Source organism: Osmerus mordax, chromosome 3 (genome assembly GCF_038355195.1).
Source record: "Osmerus mordax isolate fOsmMor3 chromosome 3, fOsmMor3.pri, whole genome shotgun sequence".
In the NCBI taxonomy this organism is placed as follows: Eukaryota; Metazoa; Chordata; class Actinopteri; order Osmeriformes; family Osmeridae; genus Osmerus; species Osmerus mordax.
The window spans coordinates 16,999,960-17,026,985 of record NC_090052.1 but is presented as its reverse complement, the minus strand read 5'-3'; the positions used below and the strand labels follow the sequence as shown (position 1 = coordinate 17,026,985).

The following is a 27,026-nucleotide window of genomic DNA, read 5'->3' as shown; positions in this document are numbered from 1 at the left end:
TTCGATGGTTTCTATGACAGGGTGGGAATCACCGGCCAGGTCGGATGTCGACGACCGGATGGTGTTTGGTGGAGGAAGTTTTGTGAGTTTCCCGTCCGTTTTGGTTGACTTCGTATATTTTACGTGTTTATAAAAACACGTAATGACATTTCATTTGATTTGTGAAGGACACAAGTGATAATACCTTAATTTTCTTTGACAAAAAAGAGCACTGACGGGTTCGTAGGTGGTGGACCTCAACACTTCAGAGTAACCTGAGCACCAGTCTCCAGCAAAAGAGCCTTTCGTTTGGGAGCCGAACCGATCCAACGAAGCCATGGGGAACCGGGGGATGGAAGATTTGATCCCCCTTATCAACAAACTTCAGGATGCTTTCAGTACCATCGGCCAGAGCTGCAACTTAGACCTGCCTCAAATTGCTGTAGTCGGTGGACAGAGCGCTGGGAAAAGCTCTGTCTTGGAAAATTTTGTTGGCAGGTTGGTTCGGCGCTTCAAACTATCTCGTTAGCTGTGTGTCGCTAGGCTAACTAGCCTAGCTAGCTAATATATTCCCTAGCTAATGAATGTGAAAATAATAATTATGACCAGGTAGTTTGCTACTTGTACAATGTAATTCCTTGCTAGCTAGCTGTATTTGCATAGATATGTTCTAATTGTTCACACTGGTCGGGTTTTTAGCTAACAAGCACTAGCTAGCTCTAAAGACAAAGTTAGTATTCTTGATATGCAATGTTTGCTAGCTATCTAGCTATTGATTGTTAAAATTAGCTAATTATAAGAACCATTCTCAAAAACCATTTACACTACCATTAGCAAGAGAGCACTGTGTACTTGTCTTTTAGAGAAGAGCAATAAGTGACAGTGAGTGGCACAAACATTTTACATAAGTTACTAGTTAGCTACTGTAGCTCTACTGGGTTGGGGCGACGTTTGCCTGACTGAAACGCTTCGGGAGGTGAACCATAATAGAAAGTTGTTTTGAGATAACAATGGAGAGTTACCAAATCACATGATTTATTTTATTGCTGAAGGTTATGGAAAGGAAGTTAAATTCCCCGAGAGGTATCTAACGTTACTTCCAGAGCCTGGACTTTAATAAACAATGTAAGGCCGAACGCGGAAATGCAGTTGACTGATGTTTGGCTTCCCTGCAGCAAGATGTCATGTATAGTTCATAGCAGTAATGTTGTGGCATCTCTTGCTAAGTTTTCCTATGTTACATTGTGTGTATGCTTTGAAACGACATGTTGCTCCTCCATATTAAATGGTTTAGTGTACAATACTTTTCTAACCAGCATTGTTTGTTTTTCCAGTGGTGTTTACACAGCTCACCTCTCCCATTTATAATGGCGATGACGTGGGATATTGTTAGAGTTAGATGTTCTCAGCATCTAGTCTATAATAGTGTTATTATGAGCTAGGCAGGCAATATGGTTTCCCTAATAAAATACCATTCTGTTGCCTTTAGCCCCAGGCAGTTTCCTGAGTGAGTTGAGTGTACTGTAGACTGTAAGTCTAGCTAATGAGTAGTGAATTGTCTTGTGTCATGCCTCTGTTTGGCCCTGGCTACAAAGGAAACTGGAGTGTGCCTTTCCTTCCCATCTTTTTATAGTTTCATGCCACACCCAGATTACTACAGCAGGAGGCAGTGGACTTAATGCTTTTTGTTTGAAGTGTACTGCTACCCTCTCTCATGTACACTATTCCCTGAGGCTTCTGAAGTGAAATGTATATTCTCTACCGTTGCCCAATAGTCTGTCATCCGCCTTCTTAGTATTGTTGTGTTGTGACTCCAGTAACACAGGGAAGGTATAGCAAACAAGTGTTAAACTACTCGCCTCAGGATATGGACTAAGGTCTCACTGATGTTTGGGTTTGGTACACTTCCTATTTCCCAGCAGTCAGTAGAGAAGAGCTCTTTTTTGTTTAATTTGTTTGTATTGGCTTTTGCAAAGAAGCGTCGTCACTCGAGACGTCCTGTGTGAAATGGGGGTTACATGTCTCATAGTGGGAGTTTCTCCCATTCCTCTGCCACCCACTCTGTTGTGCAGTTTAACCCAAAGGCCTTTTTAACAGGCTGGTCCTGTCTCTCTATCCTGCATCAGCACTGGGTGAGGTCAGCCCTGCAGATAAAGGAACAAAACAAGTGCTCTCAATAGCAGCTTGTTGAGCAGGTTTCTGTATTCACACTGAAAAACCGAACCTGACCCAACCCACAACACATGACTGTGTTTATACGCACACTCATGCGGACGCGCTCACAGACACTGGGTCAAATGCGCTGCATTACATCTGCTAATCGTCGACGCTAGGTCTAACGCATACAAAATGCCAGTATTGTTGAATATGTACCCTAGCTGCACACACAGATTAGCTTAGCCTACCACTCAACACGCTTGTGTGTTCAAATGAGAGGGACTTTGTACAGCAGGGGCTCCTGACACTTTTCAGCTGTAATTAACATTAGTCAGTTGCAGTTGACCTCAATTTTCCCGCCTGAGCGGGCCTTCTGCATTGCCTCTGTTGACAGCTCTTAAACACACACGCACGCTGCACACACAGACGCACACCAACAGTCACTTCTGCTATTAGGGCTTTGAAAAGTGGGCGTGCGGGCTAGACATAAGTGTGATCTAGGTTCAAGAATGCAGACATGTCGTCTTACAAAACGGCATCCAGGATGTGTAAAATATTCTTCAGCAATAGATGATTAATACCCTTAGTGTGCGGGGGCGTAAACTAGGAATTGCCGAAGGGCACAGTTTGACAGGAACAAGCCCTTGGTGTCCGTACGTGGGCACTGTATGAGAACAGTTCCACATGCAAGCTTGGTTTCAAGGTCAAGACTAACTGAAACACGGAAGGGTTCGGTTGTTGTAGCTGATTACTATGACGACAGCAGTGATTGCCGCTTGCATTGAGTTGCAATAGCATAGAGGTAGCATGCCAGAGAAAATCTGTCTGACCGGCTGGACAATGGTTTCATGCAGGGAATTTGTGGGTTTCGTTTCATATTTTGATTGCACAAACTGAAATGAAGCAACACCTCCACGCTGTTGCGAGGGTGAGAACTCTCGGCTGTGGTGCTGTTTGAGAGTGAGAAGGCTGTGAAACGTGTTGGAGATGTTGCCGTGTCCTCATCGCTCCTTCATTCTGCTGCACCACCAAAACTAGAGAAGCTAGCGGTGGGAAACCACCAGGGGAAATAGTCTAACAAGCCGCCCCTGGTTCCGTTCTGCCTGTGTCTTCTGCATTCACCACTAGTGCTCTGATGTCATTCGGCTGCAATTGCAGTACTGTGCAATGCAAATCTTGGTGACATTTGACCTTTTACAGAAGACTCTCAGGTGCTCTGATGCAGATCCATGCTCTAATAGTCCAGGTGCCATTGAGTTTGTCTTGTATTTAGGCCTTGTGGGAAATTGAGTTTCCCCAGAAGTTGTTCTGCGCTGATCTGACCAAAATGGGTCGTGTCTGCTAGCCATTTTTCTTCATCCAATCTTCTAGCGCCATTCTGACTCAGGAGCACTGGTGTTGAGCTCATGTCGATGATCTAGTCTTCAATCTCTACAGAGAATGAAGACGTACTGAATACTGGCTGACATCTCAGACATTATGTGACACTTAAGAAATATTCTAAAAGCCTGTATGCATTAAGCTGCACACTCTCCCTCGCAATCTTTAGAAATACACAATGTTTTCTTATTTGCCCATGCCTGCTTAAATGTCATTAGGCGTGCAATAATCAACAAACACACTAAATTAAAATAAAAAACAACAACTCTGACCCGCCTAATCCTTTTTACCAAAAAGGAAAAGGAAAATGGTACCATTAACTCAAATGGCTTCCCCGTGAGCAGAATTATCCTGGGTCTCGCTCACTGTTATTTTGCCAGACGGCCTTTCAGCCATTTAATGTGTACTATTGAACCGTGAATAACATTTCAATTTATTCCAAGAGGAGGATCAGAAAGTCCCCATCTTGGCTTTGTTTGCGCGCGGGCTGATGTCATAGTCCCTGGGGGCAGGAGTTATAGAGGTCATATCTGGCACAGCAGGCTGCGCAGGGCGGGGCTCTTATCTGCTCCACTGTCACAGTTGTAGGCAGGCTAAACTGGACCCACAATCAGCAATGCGAGGTTGATGACAAAGAATGGGGCCGTTACGCAAGATCCGTATGGTCTGCTGTTGCAAGGAGACCTCCTGGCTTTTGGTCTTGCTCGGTTCCCCTGCACGGGCGGACTGAGGCTGGAGTCCCAGCTTTTAGCCCCCGGACACTTGTTTTGCGTTGCACGCCCTATTGTAGGACCACGTTGGGACCGCCTCCCTGTTTCCCAAGCACGCGGCCCCGCTGAAGTGCTCTGTCGAGGAGGTGTGCTGCTCTCACGCCTCCCTCCAAGGCCCCCCTCGCTGTGGCAGGAGGAGGAGTCCCCCATCCCTGGGGCCGTAGCTAGCCAGCATGCCTGGCTGAGAGAGGCAGAGGCTGGCAGAGCAGGGAGCGGAGGAGGGGACTTGGCTCTGTGTGGGATTCTGTCTCCCCTCTCCCTCTCCCCCTCTCTCCCTCTGCCCTTCTCTCCTTCTCTTTCTTTCACTCTGCCCTTCTCTCCCTCCTCCCTCTCTCCATCCCTCTGCCCCTCTCCATCTCTCCTCCCCTCTCCCCCCTCGCTCTTGCTCTCTCACTCTCTCTCTCTCTCTCTCTCTCTCTCTCTCTCGGTCCATGGTGTTGGTTGACGCTCAGAGAGACTGCTAGATGTGGCCTCGTCCATCCATAATGCATGCAGATGATACACAATCTGCTCAGCCTCCTCTATCATTTACAGCACATCAATAATAGACACGCCCCCCCCCCCCCCCCGGAGCCCCATTGCCTCGTACAGTAGGAGCGTGAGGACGCAGCTCTGCGTGGGCGTGTGGCTGGTCTGTCTGATCAGCCGGTCGGGTTCTGGATGCGTTTGTCCCTGTTGTCGGCTGATTCTGATCAGGCTGTTCTCCATGTACGCGGAGCGGAGGCTGGCTCTGCTCCGACGGGCCCCGGCTGGGCCTTTTGAGGCCCAGCGCAGGTGAGGCTCGCCGGAGTGTCTCGCTGGGGCAGCTCAGCGAGAGGGGTGTAACTACAGACGCGCTAATGCACTAACACTCGCAGAGGTCGGCCCTCGGCCCCCCCCCTCCCTCCCACTTACCACCACCACCTCAGCGGCATCCAGTCCATTTAGCTCCTCTACATCATCCTCTGCTCCCCCCCCCTCTCCCTCTCTCTACCCCTTTATGTTCTCTCCCTCTTAGTGACAAACGGCTGGCCGCTCTGCATTGTGTGCAGCGGACAACACTAGCGCTGAACCCAGGGCCATCCAGAACGTTCCCCACTGTTCGGCAGAGGGAGAGAAACCCGGCCTGTCGCTCGGTGGTTTGCCCACGCACCAGTACCCTGCCCTGGGCGCCGAATGGGAAGAAAAGACCCCTCCTCTACTCCCCCCACTCCCTTCAGGCTAGTCTGCATGTGGAATTAGTTGGTTGAGGAGGAGGAGAAATGTGGGTTATGGCCATCTTGTTAGACGTTTCCTGCCCCCCCCCCCTGGTCCTTCAGCTAATGATCCCCTCCAGATGTAGCCTAGCATGTTGTACTCGTTCCAGCCAAGGCAGGCAGACGGACAGCCAGGGGGAGGGAGAGGAAGGAAGGGGACTGCAGGGTGGGGTAGGGGCTCTGCCCTGCTCTAAGGGGCTGACTCGGCGCTCCTGCTGGGGCTGGAATTCCTTAAGGGGGTGGGGGCTGTCACCATAAGAGGACGAGAGACCCACTGGACGGTGTCTCACCCCCTGACGGAGCAGCTCTGCGGGCCGTCTGGGGAAAGGGGATTTCAGAACTGTGTGGTCGGTTCTCCACCCGTAGGAGGTTTTTATGATTATTTGCACTGCGTTGCACCATGGACGCCAGAGATAAGCGAATGCCTTAGTGTTTTAAGTAGGCTACATAAAACGGTGGTATTTTCCTGTTCGACATAACGAGGGGGAAGAACTCGAGCTTTGATATCGGCCTCTCTTAGCATTCTGGCGTCGCCCCTTCAGACAGAAAAAACATGGTAAATTGCGTGGCAAGATATGAGAGTGAAGTGCCTCAGTAGCACTCCGTTTCCAAATCGATGCATCCATGATGACGGGAGTGGGTGTAGACGACATGTCAGGAATCGATCAGCAAGGGCATTATGATGTGACTGGTGAGGAGTCAAGTCGGAGGGTGCGTGACCCTTTCCCCTTGGCTTTTCAATCTAGAGGCACGGTCAGAGAGAAAGATCCTGACTGTAATAAAGATTTTCTTTCGTTCTCTCTTTTGTTCTCTCTCGTTCTCTGTGTATATTTATTTTCTTTTGGCAATTTGTATAATTGTCTGCTCATTTCTTCCTCCGCCTTTCTGCCTTTCACTTTCTCGCTCTCGCTCTCTCTCTAACGCACACTCGCTCTCTCTCTCTGCCTTTGTCTTTCCTCTCTCTAACCGCAGGGACTTTCTTCCGCGCGGGTCAGGCATCGTCACCCGGCGACCCCTCATCCTGCAGCTGGTCAACAACAAAGCCGGTGAGCTTCCCTCCTCCGGCAGGCCTGCCCTGCTGTGCGGCCCCACTCGCACAGCACACCGCCGCCGGCTCAACCCACCGTCTGCCCGGAACCTGTGTGTTGTTGTCCCTCTCACCATGCCTCTCTCCCTCTCTCTCTGTCTCTCTGTCACACTTTCACTCACCGTTCCTCTTTGTCGCCTTGTCATTCTCTGTCTGCCTCTGGCCTGTCTCTCTCTCTCCCCCTCCTTTTCTCCTGTCTCTCTCCCTCCTCATTCCATCTGTAGAATATGCCGAGTTCCTGCACTGTAAAGGGAAGAAGTTTGTGGACTTTGACGAGGTGCGGAGTGAGATTGAGGCGGAGACGGAGAGGATCACAGGCTCCAATAAGGGCATCTCTCCCATCCCCATCAACCTGAGGGTCTACTCCCCAAATGGTACTTACACACACACACACACACACACACACACACACACACACACACACACACACACACACACACACACCGGTACACACATACTCCAGTCTCTCCATGTTGGTACTACATTCGATCAGTCGATCCAGAATAAGGATTCCCCATTTTGAATGTTTCTTTGTTATAACCCTATGTTACTGTCTGTGCCCGCAGTGCTCAACCTGACCCTGATCGACCTGCCGGGGATGACCAAGGTGGCCGTCGGGGACCAGCCTGTGGACATCGAGCACCAGATCAGGGACATGCTGCTGCAGTTCATCACCAAGGAGAGCTGCCTCATCCTGGCCGTCACGCCAGCCAACACCGATCTGGCCAACTCCGACGCCCTCAAGATCTCCAAGGAGGTGGACCCGCAGGGTGAGGGTCCGGCTGGGCCCGGTGCTGCCGACCGCCTCGGTGTTGGTAGGGGTGGGGTGGGGGCAGGACTCACTGATCACTTCTCCCCGTCTGGCTGTGTTGTCAGGGCTGCGCACCATCGGCGTGATCACCAAACTGGACCTGATGGACGAGGGGACGGACGCCAAGGACATCCTGGAGAACAAGCTGCTGCCGCTGCGTCGAGGTGAGGATGAGGACACACACACACACACACACACATTGTCTATCACCGGCTGTAGAGCGGCGTGTTAAGCCTGCGCGTGTTGCCAGGCTACATCGGCGTGGTGAACCGCAGTCAGAAGGACATCGACGGGAAGAAGGACATCCGCGTGGCCCTGGCGTCCGAGAGGAAGTTCTTCCTGTCCCACCCGGCCTACAGGCACATGGCCGAGCGCATGGGCACCTCGCACCTGCAGAAAGCCCTCAACCAGGTCAGCGTGCGCCCACTGCCGACCAACCCCCCTCTCAAACCCCATCCTCCAAATACCGCCACCCTGTGTCCCCTCTCTCCTCCTCACGTGGGTGTCTCTCCTCAGCAACTGACCAACCACATCCGGGACACCCTGCCGGGGCTCCGCAGCAAGCTGCAGAGCCAGCTCCTCTCCCTGGAGAAGGAGGTGGAGGAGTACAAGAACTTCCGCCCCGACGACCCCACGCGCAAGACCAAGGCCCTGCTGCAGTGAGTAGAGGACGCATCCGGGGTGGAGGTTTAGGAAACAAGGCGGGGGGGTGATCCTAAAGCTAACCCGCTTGAGTCGTTCACTACCCCCCCCACCCGCTCGACTGTTTTAATACAAACCAATGCCTCTTGAGTGAGAACCCGCGAACCTCCGTTCAACCCCCTCTGAGAGCTGCTTCCCTGTGCCCCCCCTGCCCAGGATGGTGCAGCAGTTCGGGGTGGACTTTGAGAAGTGCATCGAGGGCTCCGGAGACCAGGTGGACACCAACGAGCTGTCGGGAGGCGCCAAGATCAACCGCATCTTCCATGAGCGCTTCCCCTTCGAGCTGGTCAAGGTAAGGCCCCTGCTCGCCATCAGGCCCTCAGCCTCGTGGACGCCGCCGTACTGACTCTCTCTCTCTCTCTCTCCCTCTCAGATTGTGTTTGACGAGAAGGAGCTGAGGAGAGAGATCAGCCACGCCATTAAGAACGTCCATGGTGTCAGGCAAGTGGAGAGGAGAGGCCCAGAGAGACGCAGCAGGCCTTGCAGTGTAGCACCACACCACAGAAGCCCCTACCTGTACCCCAACACTAGCCTCCTCACTGCCCCTACCTGACCCCCAAAACTAGTCTCCTCACTGCCCCTACCTGAACCCCAACACTAGCCTCCTCACTGCCCCTACCTGACCCCCAAAACTAGTCTCCTCACTGCCCCTACCTGAACCCCAAAACTAGTCTCCTCACTGCCCCTACCTGAACCCCAAAACTAGTCTCCTCACTGCCCCTACCTGAACCCCAAAACTAGTCTCCTCACTGCCCCTACCTGACCCCCAAAACTAGTCTCCTCACTGCCCCTACCTGACCCCCAACACCAGCCTCCTCACTGCCCCTACCTGAACCCCAACACCAGCCTCCTCACTGCCCCTACCTGAACCCCAACACCAGCCTCCTCACTGCCCCTACCTGAACCCCAACACCAGCCTCCTCACTGCCCCTACCTGAACCCCAACACCAGCCTCCTCACTGCCCCTACCTGAACCCCAACACCAGCCTCCTCACTGCCCCTACCTGAACCCCAACACCAGCCTCCTCACTGCCCCTACCTGAACCCCAACACCAGCCTCCTCACTGCCCCTACCTGAACCCCAACACCAGCCTCCTCACTGCCCCTACCTGAACCCCAACACCAGCCTCCTCACTGCTCTCACTCTGGCAGCTGGCCTCTTTCTCATAAATCTGCCCCCATCACTCATGTCTGCCCCACTGCAAGGGCAGCCGACACAGACCAGCACAGAACGCACTCCTCTCTCCTGAAACATGTTTACCTGTCGTATGTGAGATCCTAACATGATCCCCTTTCTCCCACTGCCTTTCCTCTTCCGCTTTGAGTGTGTCCGTTCCTCCTCTGCCCATCCGTTCTGTGTGTGTGTGTGTGTGTGTCACTGTCCGTCACGACGCTGTGGCGTGCTTGAGTCTGTGTGACTCTGTTTGTTTTGCTGTTTGTTTTTGATTTGTCTCTGCATGTTCATGTCTTCCTGTTGGTCGCTGGTGCGATAAACGTCTTACGATTGTTGATTCTGGATCGTTCTCGTCTCTCTGCTTCTTTCTGATGGTGTTTGAATGTCTCTCTCTCTCTGTCTCTCTGTCTCTGTCTCTCTCTCTCTCTCTCTCTCTCTGCCTATTGTTGTCGGTCTCCTAACCCTTTATCTCTGGACTGTGGATTAACCTGTCTGTCCATGTCCTTGTCCGCCTGTCGTCTTGTCTGCCTGGCGCGTCTCACCTGTCCGTCTGTCTGTCTCTGTCTTCCTGTGCGTCCTCAGAACGGGCCTGTTCACCCCAGACCTGGCGTTTGAGGCCATCGTGAAAAAGCAGATCATTAAGCTGAAAACGCCCTGTCTCAAATGTATCGATCTGGTCATTCAAGAGCTCATCAACACAGTCAGGCAGTGCACCAACAAGGTATTGCAGGTGTCCGGCATCTCCCGACCAAGCCCGGCCACAGGGGGGGGGGGGGGCGGCGCACCTGGGGGGGGGGCACACCGGCACAGAGAATCCTCTCCACCCGTCCACGGCCTCCGTAGATGCCCTAGAGTTACCTCTCTCTCACCTGTAGCCCAGTGGTCCTCAGGGCCCCCCCCCTCTGCCCCTGCATGTTTTAGATGTGTCCCTCTTCCAACACACCTGCTTCAAATGAACGGCTCGTTACCAGGCTTCCGCTCAGCTCCATAACGAGCCCTTCATTTGAATCAGGTGTGTCGGAAGAAGGAAACATGGGTAAAACATGCGGGGGGGGGGGGGGGGGCACTAGGACACTGTCCTCGTGTTCCCTCTCCCACCTGTAGCCCCTGGTCCCCCGCCCTAGCCCGGCCCAGCGTCCTGTCAGGGCCAGCGGAGGGCGGAGTCTGTGCAGTGTGCCCCTCCCTCGTGCCGCCGTCTTCGCTCCTGTGGACGGGGCGGCGCTGTCGTCTCGTGGAGTGTTGTGACGGGTGTGGTGGTGTCGTCGTGGAGACGGGATGCTCAGGGGACGTACGGTCCCCCCCGAGCATTTTTCCGTCTCTCCCGGACAAGCTGCAGGTTGCTTAGAAGCAGGGTGCGCCTAGTTGCCGTGACAACAACACGGTGTCTGACTGTCATAGGCCTTAGTTGCTTAGGTATGAGTTGAAGGTGCTGTACTCGCCTACAGATCCTAGTTAGATGCCTATCTCAGGTAGTTTGATAGAAGGGGCCCTGATCAGGGAAGATAATAAAATAAAATAAACCTGCGGCTTGTCCTGTAGTACTGGTTTGTTTGTCCTTAATTAGATAGACATGACTAACTAAACTAAAGTGCTCTATTTCTGTCTTCCTCTGCCCTCTTTCTGTTTCTATTTCTCTCTCTCTCCCTCCACCGCCCTGCCGCACAAACAATCCCCCCCACCCTCCCTCCCCCAGAACGGGCTTGTTCACCCCAGACCTGGCCTTCGAGGCCATAGTGAAAAAGCAGATCCTCAAACTGAAAGAGCCCAGCCTGAAATGCGTGGACCTAGTGGTGTCCGAGCTCACCGCGCTCGTCATGAAGTGTGCCGTCAAGGTAACCGTGGGTAGACCACTCCCACCCAGCCGCCCCTCCCTTTCCCACGGCGAAGACGGGAAGGCCTCGCGACAATCACCTCGATAGACTGTCGAGCATAGCCGCTCACCTGTGAATGCTCATCCTTTTACAAATGCTCTCCCCCTTCACCCAATCAGAACCCCCCACCCCCACCCTCCCCCCCATAATCAGCTCCACACCATCCTCAGACTACGTGCGCTCGTCCCCTCTGATTAAGCCATGTCTTGCGAATCAGGTGTGGAATTTTAAGCCCGTCTTAAAATGCCCCCCCAGTACCTTCCACACATGCGCCCCCACCGTTTTTGATTTCAGCATATGAATGTGATTGTTCATCACCCTCCACTCCCCTCCACTCCCCTCCCCTCCTCCAGGCTCAGGCACGGTGTGTCAGACTTGGACGAGGCCACGGCAGAGCCCTGCTGGTGCGCCCCCACAAACCCAGCTCCCCAGATCTGACACTCTTGACATCCTCCCGCCTCCCCTGACCGTCACCGGGAGGCTCGGGGAACAAAACCAGGCCTGGCCTCTGATGCCGGGGGCCGAGCCTGAAACCAGAGTGGGATTGTGGGGGGGGTGGGGGGGATGTGGAGCGTTACCATAGCAACGGCGCTCCTCTGCCACCTGGTGGACGGAGGAGGGATCTCCGTGACGTCGCCCACGTCCCCCGTCCTGCAGCCCGCCGTCGCCCCGGCCTGCCGTCCGTCACAGAACCGCAGCTTCAGGAACCGTCTCCCACTTGCCTGTCACTTTCCTCTCCATCTGTCTCTCCCCCCCCCCACCACCACCACCTCCTCCTCCTCACTAACCTCTAACCACACCAGGAGTCACCCCTAGCAGGGAAAGACCAGTGTTATACGTGAGCCTTCAGTAAACGTGTCCCACGCCACATGAATGTGAACCAGCGCGGTAGAGCGGGGTGTTTTTCCACTGGGGCTTCAGAAGGCTCCTCTGTCGTAAACTGGAAGTAATTAAGGCAGCATTACTCATTGTTTCCTCCCTGGTCCTCCTCTGCTGAGGGTGAACAACTCGCTGCTTCATAAACCGCAGGCATTCATCATAGCCTGCCTTTGTAGCCGAGTGCGTGCGTGCGTGTCTGTCTATCAGTCAGTAAATATGCAAATTCCCTTGCTGAAAATGTCTTGCTCTGTCTTGGGTGTTTGCGTTTCCTTTCGCTCTTCTGCGTTTCCCTCCACCGGTAAGTCTGTAACTTCACCTGGGCTTATGAGTGGGCGTGTGTTAGTGTGTGTCAGTGTGTGTGTGTCTGTCTATACTGTCTGTGCTGCAGTGTGGTATGCTTTCTTGCAGTTGAACTCTTACCCCAGACTGAGAGAGGAGACTGAGAGAATTGTCACCACCTACGTCAGAGAGAGGGAGGGCAAGACCAAGGACCAGGTTAGTTCAGAACACTGCAAAAACACCCGAGGAAATTGAAGTGCATACATATTAGTGACAAGCTTAAAACTAGTACATTTTGCTGCCAGTGCAGTAATACAACGTTTTACAAGACAAGATTTCTTAAAATAACGTTGTTTACTCACCAGATAAACCATTTATCCTAGAAACAAGTCCAACAAGATTTCTAAATCGAAAAACAAGATCATCAAACTTGGTTAGATGTAGAGTTTTTGCAGTGAATGCATTTACATTTAGTCATTTAGCAGACGCTCTTATCCAGAGCGACTTACAGTAAGTACAGGGACATTCCCCCCGAGGCAAGTAGGGTGAAATGCCTTGCCCAAGGACACAACGTCATTTTGCACGGCCGGGAATCGAACTGGCAACCTTCAGATTACTAGCCCGATTCCCTAACCGCTCAGCCACCTGACTCCCATTTCCTTTGACGCATTTCCTTTTATTGGGTAACAAGTAGGAGGCTCACATTGAACCGCACAGGACATACAGTCGAGTGTGTCAGCGCTGAGACGCACCAGCCCATTTGCTCTGCCTCCGTTCTGATCGTGTCTCCCCCACCCAAGGTCCTGCTGCTGATCGACATCGAGCTGTCCTACATCAACACCAACCACGAGGACTTCATCGGCTTTGCCAAGTACGCATCCTCTCCCCCGGCCCCTCCCTCCCCCTTGCTGTGACGTGTAGCGTCTTCCCAATTCCTCCCCTACAGATGCCCCTCCACCCGAACCACCCTTTCCCATCCTGTTCCCCTCCATCCCTTCCCCCTCCTCCCCCTCCTCCCCACCCTGCTGCCTGTGTTCCCCCATGCAAGCAGCACAGCCTGGTGTGTGAGACGAGAGCTCTCCACTAACTCCCCGCTGCCCCAGAGGCAAGCCTGTTGTAAATGCTTTCTGACAGCCCCCCCCTCCTTCCCTCCCCCCGGCCAGGGGTGAGGGTGGGAAACCCTGTACGCGAGGGGATCTGTAGGACGGGCGTTGGGACATGACTGTCTTCTAGGAATACCTCAGTCGCCTGTATACTCACTGTAGAAATGCAGAGGTTGAATACGGGAGTTCAAAGCTCAGAGTTGGAAGCTGTTTTTTATTTTTATTTTTATTTTTGTGCGAAAGTGGGGGAGGATGAGAGGCAGGGGAGGGGGGAGGGTGGTTGGGGGGAGGGGACGGAGAGAGTGTGAGAGAGGGATGGGGGGAGGGGGGGGATGGAAATCTCTACCATTGATCCTGGCCTCTGTTGGGGATGAGCGGTCCTCCATCTCTCCTGCATGGTCGTCCACAGCCCTCCCTCACCTCCCTAACCAGCCCAATCAAGCATGCTCCACGCTGTGTGCTGGTTGTGGTGTGCCCCCTGACTGACCCATTCGATTGCGAGGAGCCTTAACGGGAGTGCCCTCGCTTCCCGAGAGGCGACGGGAACGGTGTCGTGGTTAGCACCGATCGGCGACACAGCAGTGTGGTGGTGTGCGGGACCTTGATTGCACGCTGCCGGGCCAACTAGCCGCTTATGAGAACAATTCCTTGGTTAGTCTTTGCCTAGTCCCCAGAGTAGCATTGACTGTAGGCCCGGACTTGGAGCATGGAGCTGTCTGGAGCTCTCTCCCCAAGGTCTGGTGCCTGCCTCCCAGCCGGGTGGTGCCTGCCTGCCTGCCTGCCTGCCTGCTTGCGTGGGGTTTCCCGCATGGAGAGTGCTGCAGTGCGCGGTTGAGGCCAGGTTAGGGCTGTTTTTAATGGCTCTCCCCGACATCACTTTCAGTCTAGACTTCAGGAGGATGGATCATGATGGTAGCCCCCCGGGGTACAGCAACAACAGGTGGGCTGTCACGTGCCACGTGTCACGGCAGGGGTGGGTGAGTGTGTCACCCGCACCCTACCCCCCAGCCAGACACCCCCCCCCCCTTTCCAAACACCTTTTTGTTTGTGTTATTGTAGTTCACTCTCCCCCCACCCACCCCCACCCTCACCCTTTCTTCCACTCTCCCCGCAGAACTCCTGTCCAAAACAGTTATTGTTATACTGTTTATCTTTCTTCTCTCTCTCTGTCTCTCCCCCCCCCCCCTTTCTCCCCTCCCTCCCTGGTTGTGTTCTGATCTCTTGTCCTCTCCTTCCAGCGCACAGCAGAGGAACACCGCCACTAACAAGAAGAGAGCCATTCCCAACCAGGTACCCTGTCGTCTCCACCACGACCACAATCCCCCCCCAGCTTCCCATCAATCCTTAGTGTCTACAGTAGCTGCCCCCCCCCCTTCAACTCACTCCCCAATCACCTGACTAGAAAGTAAACCCACGTTATCAACGACTATATCCCCATTTCATAAATTACAGATCGAAACTGACCTTATCCCATCCAATCCATTTCCTATTATCTGTCCCCGACGATTCCCCCTTGGGGCCCCTATTATGCTCATGACAATGACAGTGTAGTCCTGTCTCATCTACATCCTGTCACTAATGCCATGTCAGGGGACATGTGAACACACCGCTCACGTTCCAAGGATTGAAATGTCTTGTGTTTTGTGTTTTCTAAATTGCACAATGGTGACACACACTCGCACAGATATGCTATTTGACGAACACTTTAAAGTGCACCTTTGTCAGTTCCCCCCCCACCCAGGCAGGCTGAGTGCGCGACAGGATAAAGCTATGGTCAACTATGTGAGGGGAGAGTTGTTGTAGAGTCACAGCCCCCCCCCCTCCCCCTTCCCCTTGCTTGACTGCACCTTGAAACCAACAGCTATGTTTCCCCCACTATGACCTAATCACTGTTTGCACGTTGCTCCTTAATTCAAGGCATGTTACCCCTCAACATCAACACGACAATTAATCACTGAATGAGTTTATTTTGTTTGGTTTTGTTGTCTAATAATTGCAGCATTTTTTTTTTTTTGTATAGAGATTCAGAAAGTGCATGGACTCAGCCAACATTAATGAAGCACCCGATATGTCATAACAGATTTGTGGTATACTTGGAAGTAATTCTAATTGCATGTCACTTTTTTCTTGGTCCCCCCCCCCCCCTTTCACACTTCTCTCTCTTTCACTCTCTCTTTCTGTTTCTCTCTCTCTCTCCCCTCGCTCTCTCTCTGTCTCCCGTGCTGTGGTAATTGCTTCATCCATCCATTTTCCAAACTGCCATACCTACTATTCCACTGTCTGTTCTTTCATTCTCCTCCTCCTTCTTCTCTCATCCTCCTTACCCTTCATCTCCTCTCTCTCTCTCTCTCTCTCTCTCATATCGCTTGCTGGCTTCCTCCTTTCTCTTTGCTATGTATTTTGCCATTCTTTGCTTTAACCCCCCTCCCATCACTGCAGGGTGAGATTCTGGTAAGTACCGCTTAGATCGCAGCCACGCCCAGTTAGGGGTCAGCAGGGGTCACCCGTGCAGGAGAACTGAGGCCAATGCAGGGCAGGTAACCAGGGAAGCTAGCCAGGGCAGTTGTCAGGGTGGGTGGGGGGAGGGTGGAGGGGGGAGGCTAGGGCTCTTCCAGGCAGCTAGCCCCCGGCACCCACCCACACACGACTCAGTGCTTCTCCAGGTGATGCTGTCGTGTGTTCCCCACTCTACAGCCAGGCGGACTGAATGCTGTCGTGTGTTCCCCACTCTACAGCCAGGCGGACTGAGAGAGGCTGAGGCAGAGAAGGTAGAGTCTGAAGTCTCCAGACTGATGGCAATCCTCAGATCAATTACAATCGTAGAGATGTAACTTGTCATCAGCTCACTGTTACCCTTAATCGGTAACGGTACTCTCAATAACCGGGTTATGCCAAGTAATTGTTGGTTTCACCTAACAAGCCAGTAATTGTCTTAATTTGAAAAGTAGATAGAACACTACTAACCTTTTTATATATTCCCAACTGGACTGAAACCAGCTCTGTACATTACAGAACATGTTGTGCATATCCTGTTTTCCATCCTACTGTTGTGCTCGGTGTCTAAGAGGGTAGTGGAGCGGGAGGCCAGCGTCAGTTCTCCTGCCCTTGGTGTGTGTCCCTGTTGCCCTTAACAGGGCTGACCAACACTGTTTGATTTGTGGAGAATCGTCCTAAACATCACAGGGGCAAATGGGGAAGGCCGGGATGGGGCAGACCAATCACCACCCAGACACACCTCCGTGATTCGTAGGAAAAGTTGTCTTTTCGAAGTTCTCTCTCTCTCTCTGCACACTCCCAGCGAAATTAACAGAAATTTGCATGCGAAATCTCTCTACTCTCCCATCATGAATATATTTGAATTGCACACCTACTCACAGTTCATCAAACAGTTTCACCATCTGAGGGGGAGGGGGGGGTCATTTCCTCAACTTTTCCTGGGCTCTTTGTCATGTAAATTCCAGATCAGAGGGTAGCAGTGGTGGAGGAAGGTGAGTTGTAGCACAGGGCTATATGATCCATATGACTTTCTGCTAATTGGCACCACTGTAATTCTCACGGAGCACCTTTCCAATGATCTGATTTTCCTCATCAAACGTGACTGGACGTAATTGAGTCATGTGTGTTTGAAAAAAATGCCTAAATCCGCACATTCGGCGCGATAGTGAAGCGCAACGGGAGGAGAGACGCATGGAGATTTGAGTGTGTTCGTTTCATGTTTTACAGAGCAGGGAAGGGTAGCTTATCTCTAGTTAGTTCCCGTAATTTGTGTTTTTGTGGGGTTTTTCTCATATGTATTTATGTTTCAAAATGACAAAAATACACGTTGAAATGAGAACTGTCACAGTACAAAAGCATCTCCCCTATCTTTCATCACACACACACCTCTCTTCTCATGAACACACAGGTCGTCATAACGGTCGCAGCTGATATTAAAACCAGCGGGGTCATCTCGACCTTGTTTCTGAGTAGGGCTGAGGCCAAGGCAAACTCACCATTTAGCCCCTGTCGTTTAGACTCCTCTCCCATGTTGCTCTTGGCCATGGCCATGGCCATGGCCCCCCCCCCCCCCCCCCACTAAACTCATTCCAGTCCTCCTGAAAACACGAGAGGGAGAAGGAGAGGCAGAAAGCAGTTTAAAGTGGACCGCTCTCTTCGCCTGCACAGCTTGTAGCTTCAAATGATTCCTTTCTCGGTTCAGTACGTGCACCTTTTTGGATGCTTCTAGCACCACGTTATTGATTTTGAGAATGTTAAATCGGGCACTGGCTGAGAGGGTAACTCTTAACCCGTTAAGGAGTAGCGTCACACATATGTGATTCTGAACATTCCAACCTACTATTTTCCGATAGACAAAAACTATATGACAAACGCTATAGTATGGCTTCAAAATTTACAATTAGGAGGCTAACAAGTAACACTAGCAGGTAGTAGCATTGCTACGAGTATTATGCTAGGTTGCTAGGTAACGGAAGCTAACTAAAACTAGCTAGCTTCCGTTTTGGAAAAATAACTCACTCCTTATTAATCGGAATACTCGAGCTCAGGTCCACAGACGAGCTGTCGACTCGACCTCTCCTCTCCCTGGTTCCCCCTCCCTCTTCTCCCCAGGCTTCTGTCGCCCCAGCTCTGTGTTTTCACGGCCCTCTCTCTCTCTCATCCACACGGCCCTGTGTTCCGTCTGTGTACCCCTAGTTCTTTCTCCGCATCTGCCCTTCCCACGTTCCGCCACCTCTCCCTCTCCCCTTCGCCTCTCTCCTTCACCTCTCCCCTCGCGCCAGTATCGAGCGTCCCTCCCCCACGCCGGAGGGCGCATCCGTGCCCAGTTAACCGCTCTAACTTTGTTTGAACTAACCGTGTATAGGTTTGCTAGTACTGACGTTCTAACCCTAACATACCACCGCCGACCCTTGCTCCTTGACCCCTTGTGGGCCTAGTCTGGACACCATCTGGTTGTTTGAGGGGTTCTGATAGGAGAGAAAGAACCACTTTTTTTGTACTCCACCTTCAACCAATTCTCCCCTTTAAAAAAAAAATGATGCTTTTGTATACTGTATGCACAGGGAACACACATCATAATCACAGAGTAAGTAACGAATAATTACAGGGTAAGTAAGGGTAATTGAAAGTGTTGAGGCGAGCGGAGTCTCCGAGAATAGTTCTGTTTCACCAGGAGTAGGAAGGGAGTAGGCGAGGTCAACGGACTGTTAGGACTGGAGGAAAACGAAGAAAAAAAAAGTCACTCCGTAATCAGTTGCAGCTTTTATTTCGTCAGGACAGGGTTTAGATGCCACACAGCATGGCCTCGTGAGCAGCTGAACTGCTCACTGATGCCTCACATCACTAATTCAATCAGTCTGAATGACAAACCTGTTTCTCACTCCAACCTCCTGGCACCCCCCCCCACCCCTTCTTCATCTCCCAGGTGATCCGCAAAGGCTGGCTCACCCTCAACATCAGCATCATGAAGGGCGGGTCCAAAGAGTACTGGTTCGTCCTGACGGCAGAGTCCCTCTCCTGGTACAAAGACGAGGAGGTGAGAGACTCCCCTTCCGGCATGCAGGCACACTCAAACACGGGGGGGGGGGGGGGGGGGGGGGCACCTGATGGAGCCAGCCTGGGAGAGCAGCTCTGATTCCGCTGGGAGCCAGGCTGTCACACCAGGCGGTCACACCAGGCGGTCACACCAGGCGGTCACACCAGGCGGTCACACCAGGCGGTCACACCAGGCGGTCACACCAGGCAGTCACACCAGGCAGTCACACCAGGCAGTCACACCAGGCAGTCACACCAGGCAGTCACACCAGGCAGTCACACCAGGCAGTCACACCAGGCAGTCACACCAGGCAGTCACACCAGGCAGTCACACCAGGCAGTCACACCAGGCAGTCACACCAGGCAGTCACACCAGGCAGTCACACCAGGCAGTCACACCAGGCAGTCACACCAGGCAGTCACACCAGGCAGTCACACCAGGCTGCTTCCTGGGGACCCCGCTCGCTCCGTCGATGTCGACCCGAGACCACGCTCAGAGGTCCTCCTGGCTTGTGTGTGTGTGTGTCCCGGCCCAGCCTAACCAATGTGCAGACTACTGTTCAGCTGCAGCCTGATGAACAGGTAGTCTGAACACTGGGCAGACGGGGGGGTGAGGGGGGGCCGCGGGGAGGAAGGGCCTCGAGGTCGTTCTGCCTGCAGGTCAGTGCCCTAGGGACGAGAGAGGGCGGGGGAAGGGGGGGGGGAGGTAGGTAATGGAGGATAAACATTCCCCGGGATAAACCAAGCAAACTCCCAAAAACAACTATTCAAAGACTCGTAGAGATATATCTGACATTACTAAACTTAGAGGATTTAAATGAGACTTGGATGAAATGAGTTAAACAGCAGCAACAATGTACAGCGGCCTGCTCTCTCAACTTCTGCACCGTCAGCGAAAAAAAAAAAAAAAGATTCCGCTGACGCTATTTATTTGAGATCACCTCAAAACTCGTTGGCGGGTTTGAGTTCTTACAAACGTGAAAACAATTAAAGACGTTAAGAGCGTTCTTCCCCCGCCCCAGCAAATGGCCTAGGATTTGAAATGACGAGAAATCCCCCGCAAATGGCAGACAAAAAGATTTCGAGACGGATCGATTAAACTCACCCGAGATCCAGCGAAGACCTGGTCCCTCAGTCCCCAGGCCACGACACTCTCCACCAGGACGGCTAAAGAACCCTGGGTTGTGACGAGAACACCGCTGGTCAGAGACAAACCTTTTAACCTAAAACCTTGACCACGGTCAAAGCCTCCAGCAGTCCTCGTCGCTGTGAAGGAGAGAAAGGGGGCGAAGGAGAAGTAGAGAGAGAGGGAGGGAGGGAGGGAGAGAGAGAGAGAGGGAGAGAGAGAGGGAGAGAGAGAGAGAGAGAGAGGGAGGATGGTGAAGGCAAACTGACGTGGCAGGCGGGCTGAAATGTTCCAGCCGGGATCTGACTTTGGAATTTGCAGGAAATCGTACTGGGTTACTGGGGGCGTGTTGGGGGATGTGGTGTGTGCGCGTGTGTGTGCGAGCGAGCGATCCTGTGATCTTATTTGAAAGTGTTGTGTGAATGTATACCCTGTTTGTATGCGTATTTGCTACCGACTTTGTGCGCACAATAGCACACATGGAAACATGTATGACTTCATGTGTGTCAAGTTTTTGAACTTTGTCCAGTGTGTGTGTGTGGCGTGCGTGCGTGCATGCGAGTGTGTGTGTGTGTGTGTGTGTGTGTGTGTGTGTGTGTGTGTGCGCGTGCAGGGCGCTGGGGCTTGTGTGCTGCTCTGAGTGATGTAACCACTGGGACTGTGCTGTTCTCTGTTTTAGTACAGACATAAACGTTTCCAGATGCTTCTCCTCAACAGGCAAAGCTGGCACCCCCTCCCCCACACTCCTCCTCATCCTCCTAGTCTCCCTCGCGTTCTCCCCCACTCTCTCTCTCTGTCCATCTCTCTCCGTCTCTCTCTCTGTGTCCGTCTCTCTCTCTATCTCTCTCTCTGTCCCTCTCTCTGTCTCTATCTCTCTGTCTCTCTCTCTCTCTCTCTCCGTGTCTCCCTCTTGCCAGCCTGGTGGTCTCCCAGACAGAGGAAGCACATTCCAGCCTGTCTGCTCATTGGTGGAGCGGCGCTGCGCTGCAGTCCGCTGTGCCGTTTCCAAAAGCCCCTTTTATGTGACTGCAGCTTATGGCTGTCGCCTTTTGTGTGTTGCGTGTCCAATCCAGGAGAAAGAAAAGAAGTACATGCTGCCCTTGGACAACCTGAAGCTGAGAGATGTGGAGAAAGGCTTCATGTCCACAAAACACATCTTTGGCATTTTCAATACAGAGCAGAGGTCAGGGATGTGTGCGTGTGTGCGTGTGTGTGTTTCCCAAATATTTGGTATAGACAGCAATTCCGTGTAATTTTTGAAGATAAAATGTTTTTGTTCCTGGCAATGTGGTATCCACAGCCATTCAGACTGGTTTCTAGAGCCTTTCTAAAAAGTCGTCCCGTGTTTGTCCGTTCTCTGGGTTTACTTTTTTCGTGAAGTGTTTCGTACAGCTTTTATTTCCACAGCCCTTTCCCTAAGTGACCGCGTGTATGTGTGTGGGTGCGCGCGCCCTCTCGGTTCCACAGGAATGTGTATAAGGACCTGCGCCAGGTGGAGCTGGCCTGTGACTCCCAGGAGGACGTAGACAGCTGGAAGGCCTCCTTCCTCAGGGCTGGAGTCTACCCTGAGAAGGACCAGGTACGGCTGCCCCACCACCACCACCACCAGGAGGGCTGCCCACAGCCACACTTCAGGAGATGCAGAACGAGAAAAATAAACGCCACGCACACACAGGATGTACCACTATGGGATTGTTGAGGTTGTGTGTGTGTGTGTGTGTGTGTGTGTGTGTGTTCTGGCCCAGGTGGAAAACGAGGACGCCACCCCAGCAGACACCTTCTCCATGGACCCCCAGCTGGAGCGGCAGGTGGAGACCATCCGTAACCTGGTGGACTCGTACAGCGGCATCGTCAACAAGTCCATCAGGGACCTCATGCCCAAGACCATCATGCACCTCATGATCAACAGCGTGAGTGGGGAGGGACGGTCACCTGTCCAGTACAGCTCTCTGAATCAACACGGCGGCGTGGGTCCTCGCCCGGATTTCCAGGCTGGCTATCCGCTAAAAGGAGGAGGGACTCACTCTGTTTCCACCCCCAATCCCCTCCGCAGGCCAAGGACTTCATCCACTCCGAGCTGCTGGCCTACCTGTACTCGTCCGGCGACCAGAACAGCCTGATGGAGGAGTCGGTGGACCAGGCCCAGCGCCGGGACGAGCTGCTGCGCATGTACCACGCCCTCAAGGAGGCACTGCACATCATCGGAGACATCAGCACCACCACCATCTCCACGCCCGTGCCCCCGCCCGTCAACGACGGCCGGATGCCGGAGGCCAGGTGAGGGGGGGGTGGCGGGGGTGAGGTGGGGGGGGACTTGGAAAAGTCCTGAGTTTCATGACACTGAACAAGGCTTTTCGACGTAATCCAATGACTTCCTCTGTCTTTGTTTTTCTGTCTCTCTCCTCTCTCTCTCGTTTTGCTGTTGTACTTCCTGTCCCACGCCAGCCCCACCCCTCAGCGCAGGCCGGCCGCAGCAGCCCCTCCCCCCAGCCGTCCGCCCGGCGTGCGAGGCCAAACCCCGGGGCCGCCCTTAAACCCCTCTCCTGCGTTCGGGGCTCCTCCCATCCCCTCTCGCCCCGGCCCACCTATGAATGCCTTTAACAGCAACAGCGGCCTGGACCCCTTCAGCGCCCCCCCTCTGATCCCCTCTCGGCCAGCCCGTATCCCCCCTGGTGTTCCCAGGTAAGACCCCGCCGCCCTGGTCCCCTCCCCCCCCCACCGGGGGTGTCATATCTCAACCTCATGTCATACCTCCTGTGCGCCATTGGATTCCCAATCTAACAATGATGCTCTTGTACTGCAGCACCATAACTCTTGACAAGTTGGAATAGCTTCCTGTGTGTGTACGTACGCTGTACGTCTGCCTGCTGCTCGCTCCTCCGTCTCTCTCTGTCTCTCTCTCCGTCTCTGTCTCTCTATCCATCCTTCTGCGTTCAACCCTTCTTGTATCTGTTTCTTGTCTCATATCCCCTCTCTCTTTTTCCTCCTTCTCCCGTCTCTCTCTGTCTCTCTCTCTCCCTCCCTCTGTGAGCTTGTCTTACCCCTTTGTCTTCCTCTTCTCTCCCCCTTGCAGCAGAAGACCACCAGGCGCACCTCAACGGCCCACCATTATCCGCCCCGCCGAACCCTCCCTGCTAGACTAGAACCAAGCCCAGGCCCACCTACGTGTGTGTTTGTGTTTTGTTTCAGCACTGGGGCCGAGAAGGGGGGGGGGGGGGGGGGGGGGCGGGGGGGACGAGTCCAGCCTTACTTTCACGTCGTCGACTCAACTGTTGTCAAGCTGCTTAATTCTCTCTCTAATCTCAGACCCGTGTCGGCCACTCCCCCTCGTGCTAAACAAGTACAGAAACCTTAACATCTCGAGTATTTCGAAGCTGGTTTGAGATTGGGATGGGACTGGTGTGGGTATGCCTTCGCTGCTGTCTCATGTTGGGCCAGCAGGGAGCAGCCTAGCAGAGGGTTGTCTAGGTACGGAGAGCTGTGGTAACCTGCCTCTCGACAATGATCTGTCAGGACCTATTGCCCTGGATAAACCCCACGGTTCATTTCGGGTTTGACGAAAGTTCATCGCGGCTTCTGTTGAAGTCGTAAATCCCCCCCCCCCCCCCCCCCAAAAAAAAGGCTGTCCTCTCCCCCTCCCCCCCCCGGCGTGCCTTAGTGACTGAACCTAGACCTCTGTGAGATATAAAACACACACATTCTGTTGTTCATTTGTTCTTGGTTTCATACTGAAAGGAAAAAAAAAACAATAGGTTATTATTGCTGTTATTATGATGATGATGGTGGTGTTGATGTTAATTACTTTGTGTCATGTTATTTTTATTTCAGTGTCCGTTTAACGACCCCCCCCCCCCCCCCCCATCCATAGCTTCCAAGCAGCTCTCTAACCCCACCAGAAAGAGGCACATAGAGACTATTTAGCAGGGCTACTAATGACAAACTCGGTAGCTTTTGTCCGTTATCAAAATATCCTGCCATGATGAGAAGTTGTCAGCTAGCTTGACCACTTAAACCAAGCACTTCTAACTGTGTATCCTTCCAGGCCACTCACAGGCTTGTGGGGGCTACTTTCATTACTATGAGACTATGCACAACAAACATAGGCGGGAGAGAGCTAATTCTCAGTTGTAGAACCTCCTAGAACAGAACCTTTAAGTCTAACCTCGTCGATAGAATCGTTCTTCTCTCGGGGCAGAAACAGGCGAGAGGGGAGAGATGTCACCTTTTCAGTGAGAACAGGAACAGAAAGGGGGGGGAGGGGGGGGGGGAAGGGTGGGTGGGTGGGTGGGTGGGTGGAAGTTGTAGGCACGCAAAGAGACGTCTTCCTAGCCTGACCCAGAACCAGAGGCCACGAGTGATAGATCTGCCTGGTGTCTATAGAATGCCTTTGTACATAACTTTATGCTGGATGGAGAGGCTCCATTTACACAAATAAAAAAGAGAGGGATGTCTCATTTTAACAAAAAAAAATCAATAAACAAAAGGAAAGCTAAAAACGTTGTTATGGACTATAATCGACGCCAAACATTTTAATTGTAAATGTAGTGATCGTACTAATGGAAGCACTAACACAGCCGTTCTAGCTTGGTGTAGGGAAGAGATGACTCATCTCCTGATGCATTATTTATAACCCGGGCATTTTGTCATTGTATTGTTTTGATGGCAACCATGCCGGCTGTATAGAATACCTTCCCCCTGAGAGCAGATGGCACAGGTGTCCCAGGGGCCTCGTCTACGGGGTCTCTCAACCCAGAGGGTCAACAGGAGTAGAGAGCATCTCCACAGCTGTGATTATTTGCTGATGAATAACTTTTGATTGCTCTGCAGGGGCATTTGATCATTGATTTTCTTTTTCTTTTTTTTCCTTCTTCCTTGATTTCACTTTATTTTCTTGGGGTTTTAGAGGGAAGGGAACGTGAAGATGAGTGATGGTGGACTACTTACATTTTCCTCTTTTTGAATTCTAATCGAGGTTTAGCGGGTGGTGGGAGTTAAACTCTTCGGTGTTTGCATATTCTGCCCAGAAAGGCTGTCTGGACTATCCCTGACGCTCATCTCCGGAAGCCTTCATAGCCTCAGCCCCTCTGCATGATGGAACTGGCTGAAGGTGTTAAACCACAGACTCTCTGGGCAGGATGTTGTCTTCTCTTAAGTTTCATACCAGGTCTGGCTACCATGGCAGCACAACAGAAACTCCCGTTAAATAAGGAGCAGTAATGTATCCGAACTCAAACACAAGAGGTCTATATTCTGCAACCCCCAGTGCTGATGTGTAAATGTTATGGGGGTTCCACATAGACCCAGGTGGACAAAATTCCTATTTCGGACTGTCACTGTAGCCTGTATCTGGTCACACCCCCCGTGTCCTGTAATTGGTAAGGTTGTGCCGACTGTCTGTTTCCCTGATGGATGTCCCCTGCTTCCATCCCCTGTTCCCCCAGCCCTCCCCTCCCCTCTCTGGGTCTGATGGGATAGGGCAAGGAGCTGACCTGCGGATACCTTTCTTTTGTTTTTACAAAGCCTTTGTCAAGTGCCTCTGTAGCAATGAATGGATTTGAATAAACAAATGAAGCGATTTGGGAAAAAAGGCGAGCTAATAAAGAGGTATTGTGTACAATAAAGGGACTGGCTGTGGTGGTTGGTGTCTCCTTGTGTCCTGTGGTATCCTCTAGATGTACCGTCCAGGGGGCCTCAAAAGTCGCGTCTCGCTTCCTCACGTCCTCCCCTGAGTTGTGAGGTCCTGATAGGCCTCTCAACTTGTAGAAGGAAGGAATTGCTTCCGACACGTGAAGGAATCTAGACCGACTTTTGAGACTCGTCTCTAGTTTTTTTTTCCTCTCCCTGCTTGCATTCCTCTGTCCCGTCCTCTTCTGTCCTCAAGACGTTACCGTGGGAACCCCACTGTCAAAGGCTGGGCGCCTTTTGATCCTTAATCAGAGAGATGATCATCTTTTATTCCTTGCGCAAGCATTTGTACTGAACGGGCAGTGCGCATTCAACGTAATCCCCCAGTAGTACATATTTGGTGGTGATGGTCCTTTTAATGTTACAGATTTAAACCGTTTGTTTTACTGACTACCTCATCAATACATGGAACTGACCTTTTCGCCATGACGGCCATCATGTCACTGTAAATAAGCCTAAAGAAAGCAGTATGTTCTCATCCAGAATGGGAAAGACAAGATGGGCAGCGTTCAACTCTGACATGGATGTTGCCTTGATCCAACAGCACTGCGCCTGGGAGAAAATGCCAAGGAGAAAGTGTTTAATCCCGGTCTTGTCATTACGCTTGTCTCTGAACAGGCGCCCTGCTCCTCGACGGAACCAGTGGTGACCCTGCTACAAAGCAGGCGACTGGACACGCCTGCTCTACAGTCCAACAGACCGCCGGACCCATAGAAGACCCACTAGGAACACCTTACATCCATAACATCAAACCATAGCATACAGCAGTACAGTACGTTCCACAATTGTTGGGTTTGCCCTATTTTGCGTAGCTACAATCCATTATGTACACTTTAAGTGAAGTGTCGTCATCGGAAACTCACACATTCCCCCCCCCCCCCCCCTCAAAAAAAAACTAAACAAAAACCTGGCTCATCTCAGACAGTTCATGTTATTTATAAATGAACCAGAGAGATTGTGTTGATAAGTGTGTGCCAAAATCAACGAGAACATTTGATGTTTTTCATAAAAGTAACATTTACTTGAGCACATACCCAGGCCTTGGTCCCAATGTTTTTTGTACATGAGGGAAACTCAAATTTGTGCCAAGTGCTTCTACAATCCACATGTTGTCACGGGTAATCCCTGGATGGAGAGTTAGACTATGTGCAACTGTTGAATGTTGTTTTTCCAGAGGTAACTGATAAACCGTTTGGGGTATTTAGTGTTAAAAAGTGAGATTAGCTAACCTTTTTTATGTTACGTTAAATGACATG

General features: G+C 52.2%; 1 protein-coding gene across 1 annotated transcript; it reads left to right on the top strand.

Annotated features, from left to right (window-relative positions):
* The first annotated feature begins 48 nt into the window (after positions 1–48).
* Positions 49–26,649, top strand: dnm2a (dynamin 2a). Its single transcript, XM_067233331.1, has 24 exons — positions 49–82; positions 208–477; positions 6,494–6,567; positions 6,833–6,982; positions 7,175–7,378; positions 7,485–7,583; positions 7,670–7,830; positions 7,936–8,078; positions 8,278–8,413; positions 8,495–8,562; positions 9,878–10,016; positions 12,454–12,540; positions 13,125–13,195; positions 14,311–14,367; positions 14,666–14,717; positions 15,867–15,878; positions 18,850–18,960; positions 21,159–21,268; positions 21,553–21,664; positions 21,831–21,995; positions 22,139–22,362; positions 22,531–22,767; positions 23,159–23,250; positions 26,389–26,649. The coding sequence occupies exons 2-23, from the start codon at positions 317–319 to the stop codon at positions 23,226–23,228; spliced, it is 2,643 nt and encodes an 880-aa protein (XP_067089432.1). The 5' UTR covers positions 49–82; positions 208–316; the 3' UTR covers positions 23,229–23,250; positions 26,389–26,649.
* Positions 26,650–27,026: the final 377 nt, after the last annotated feature.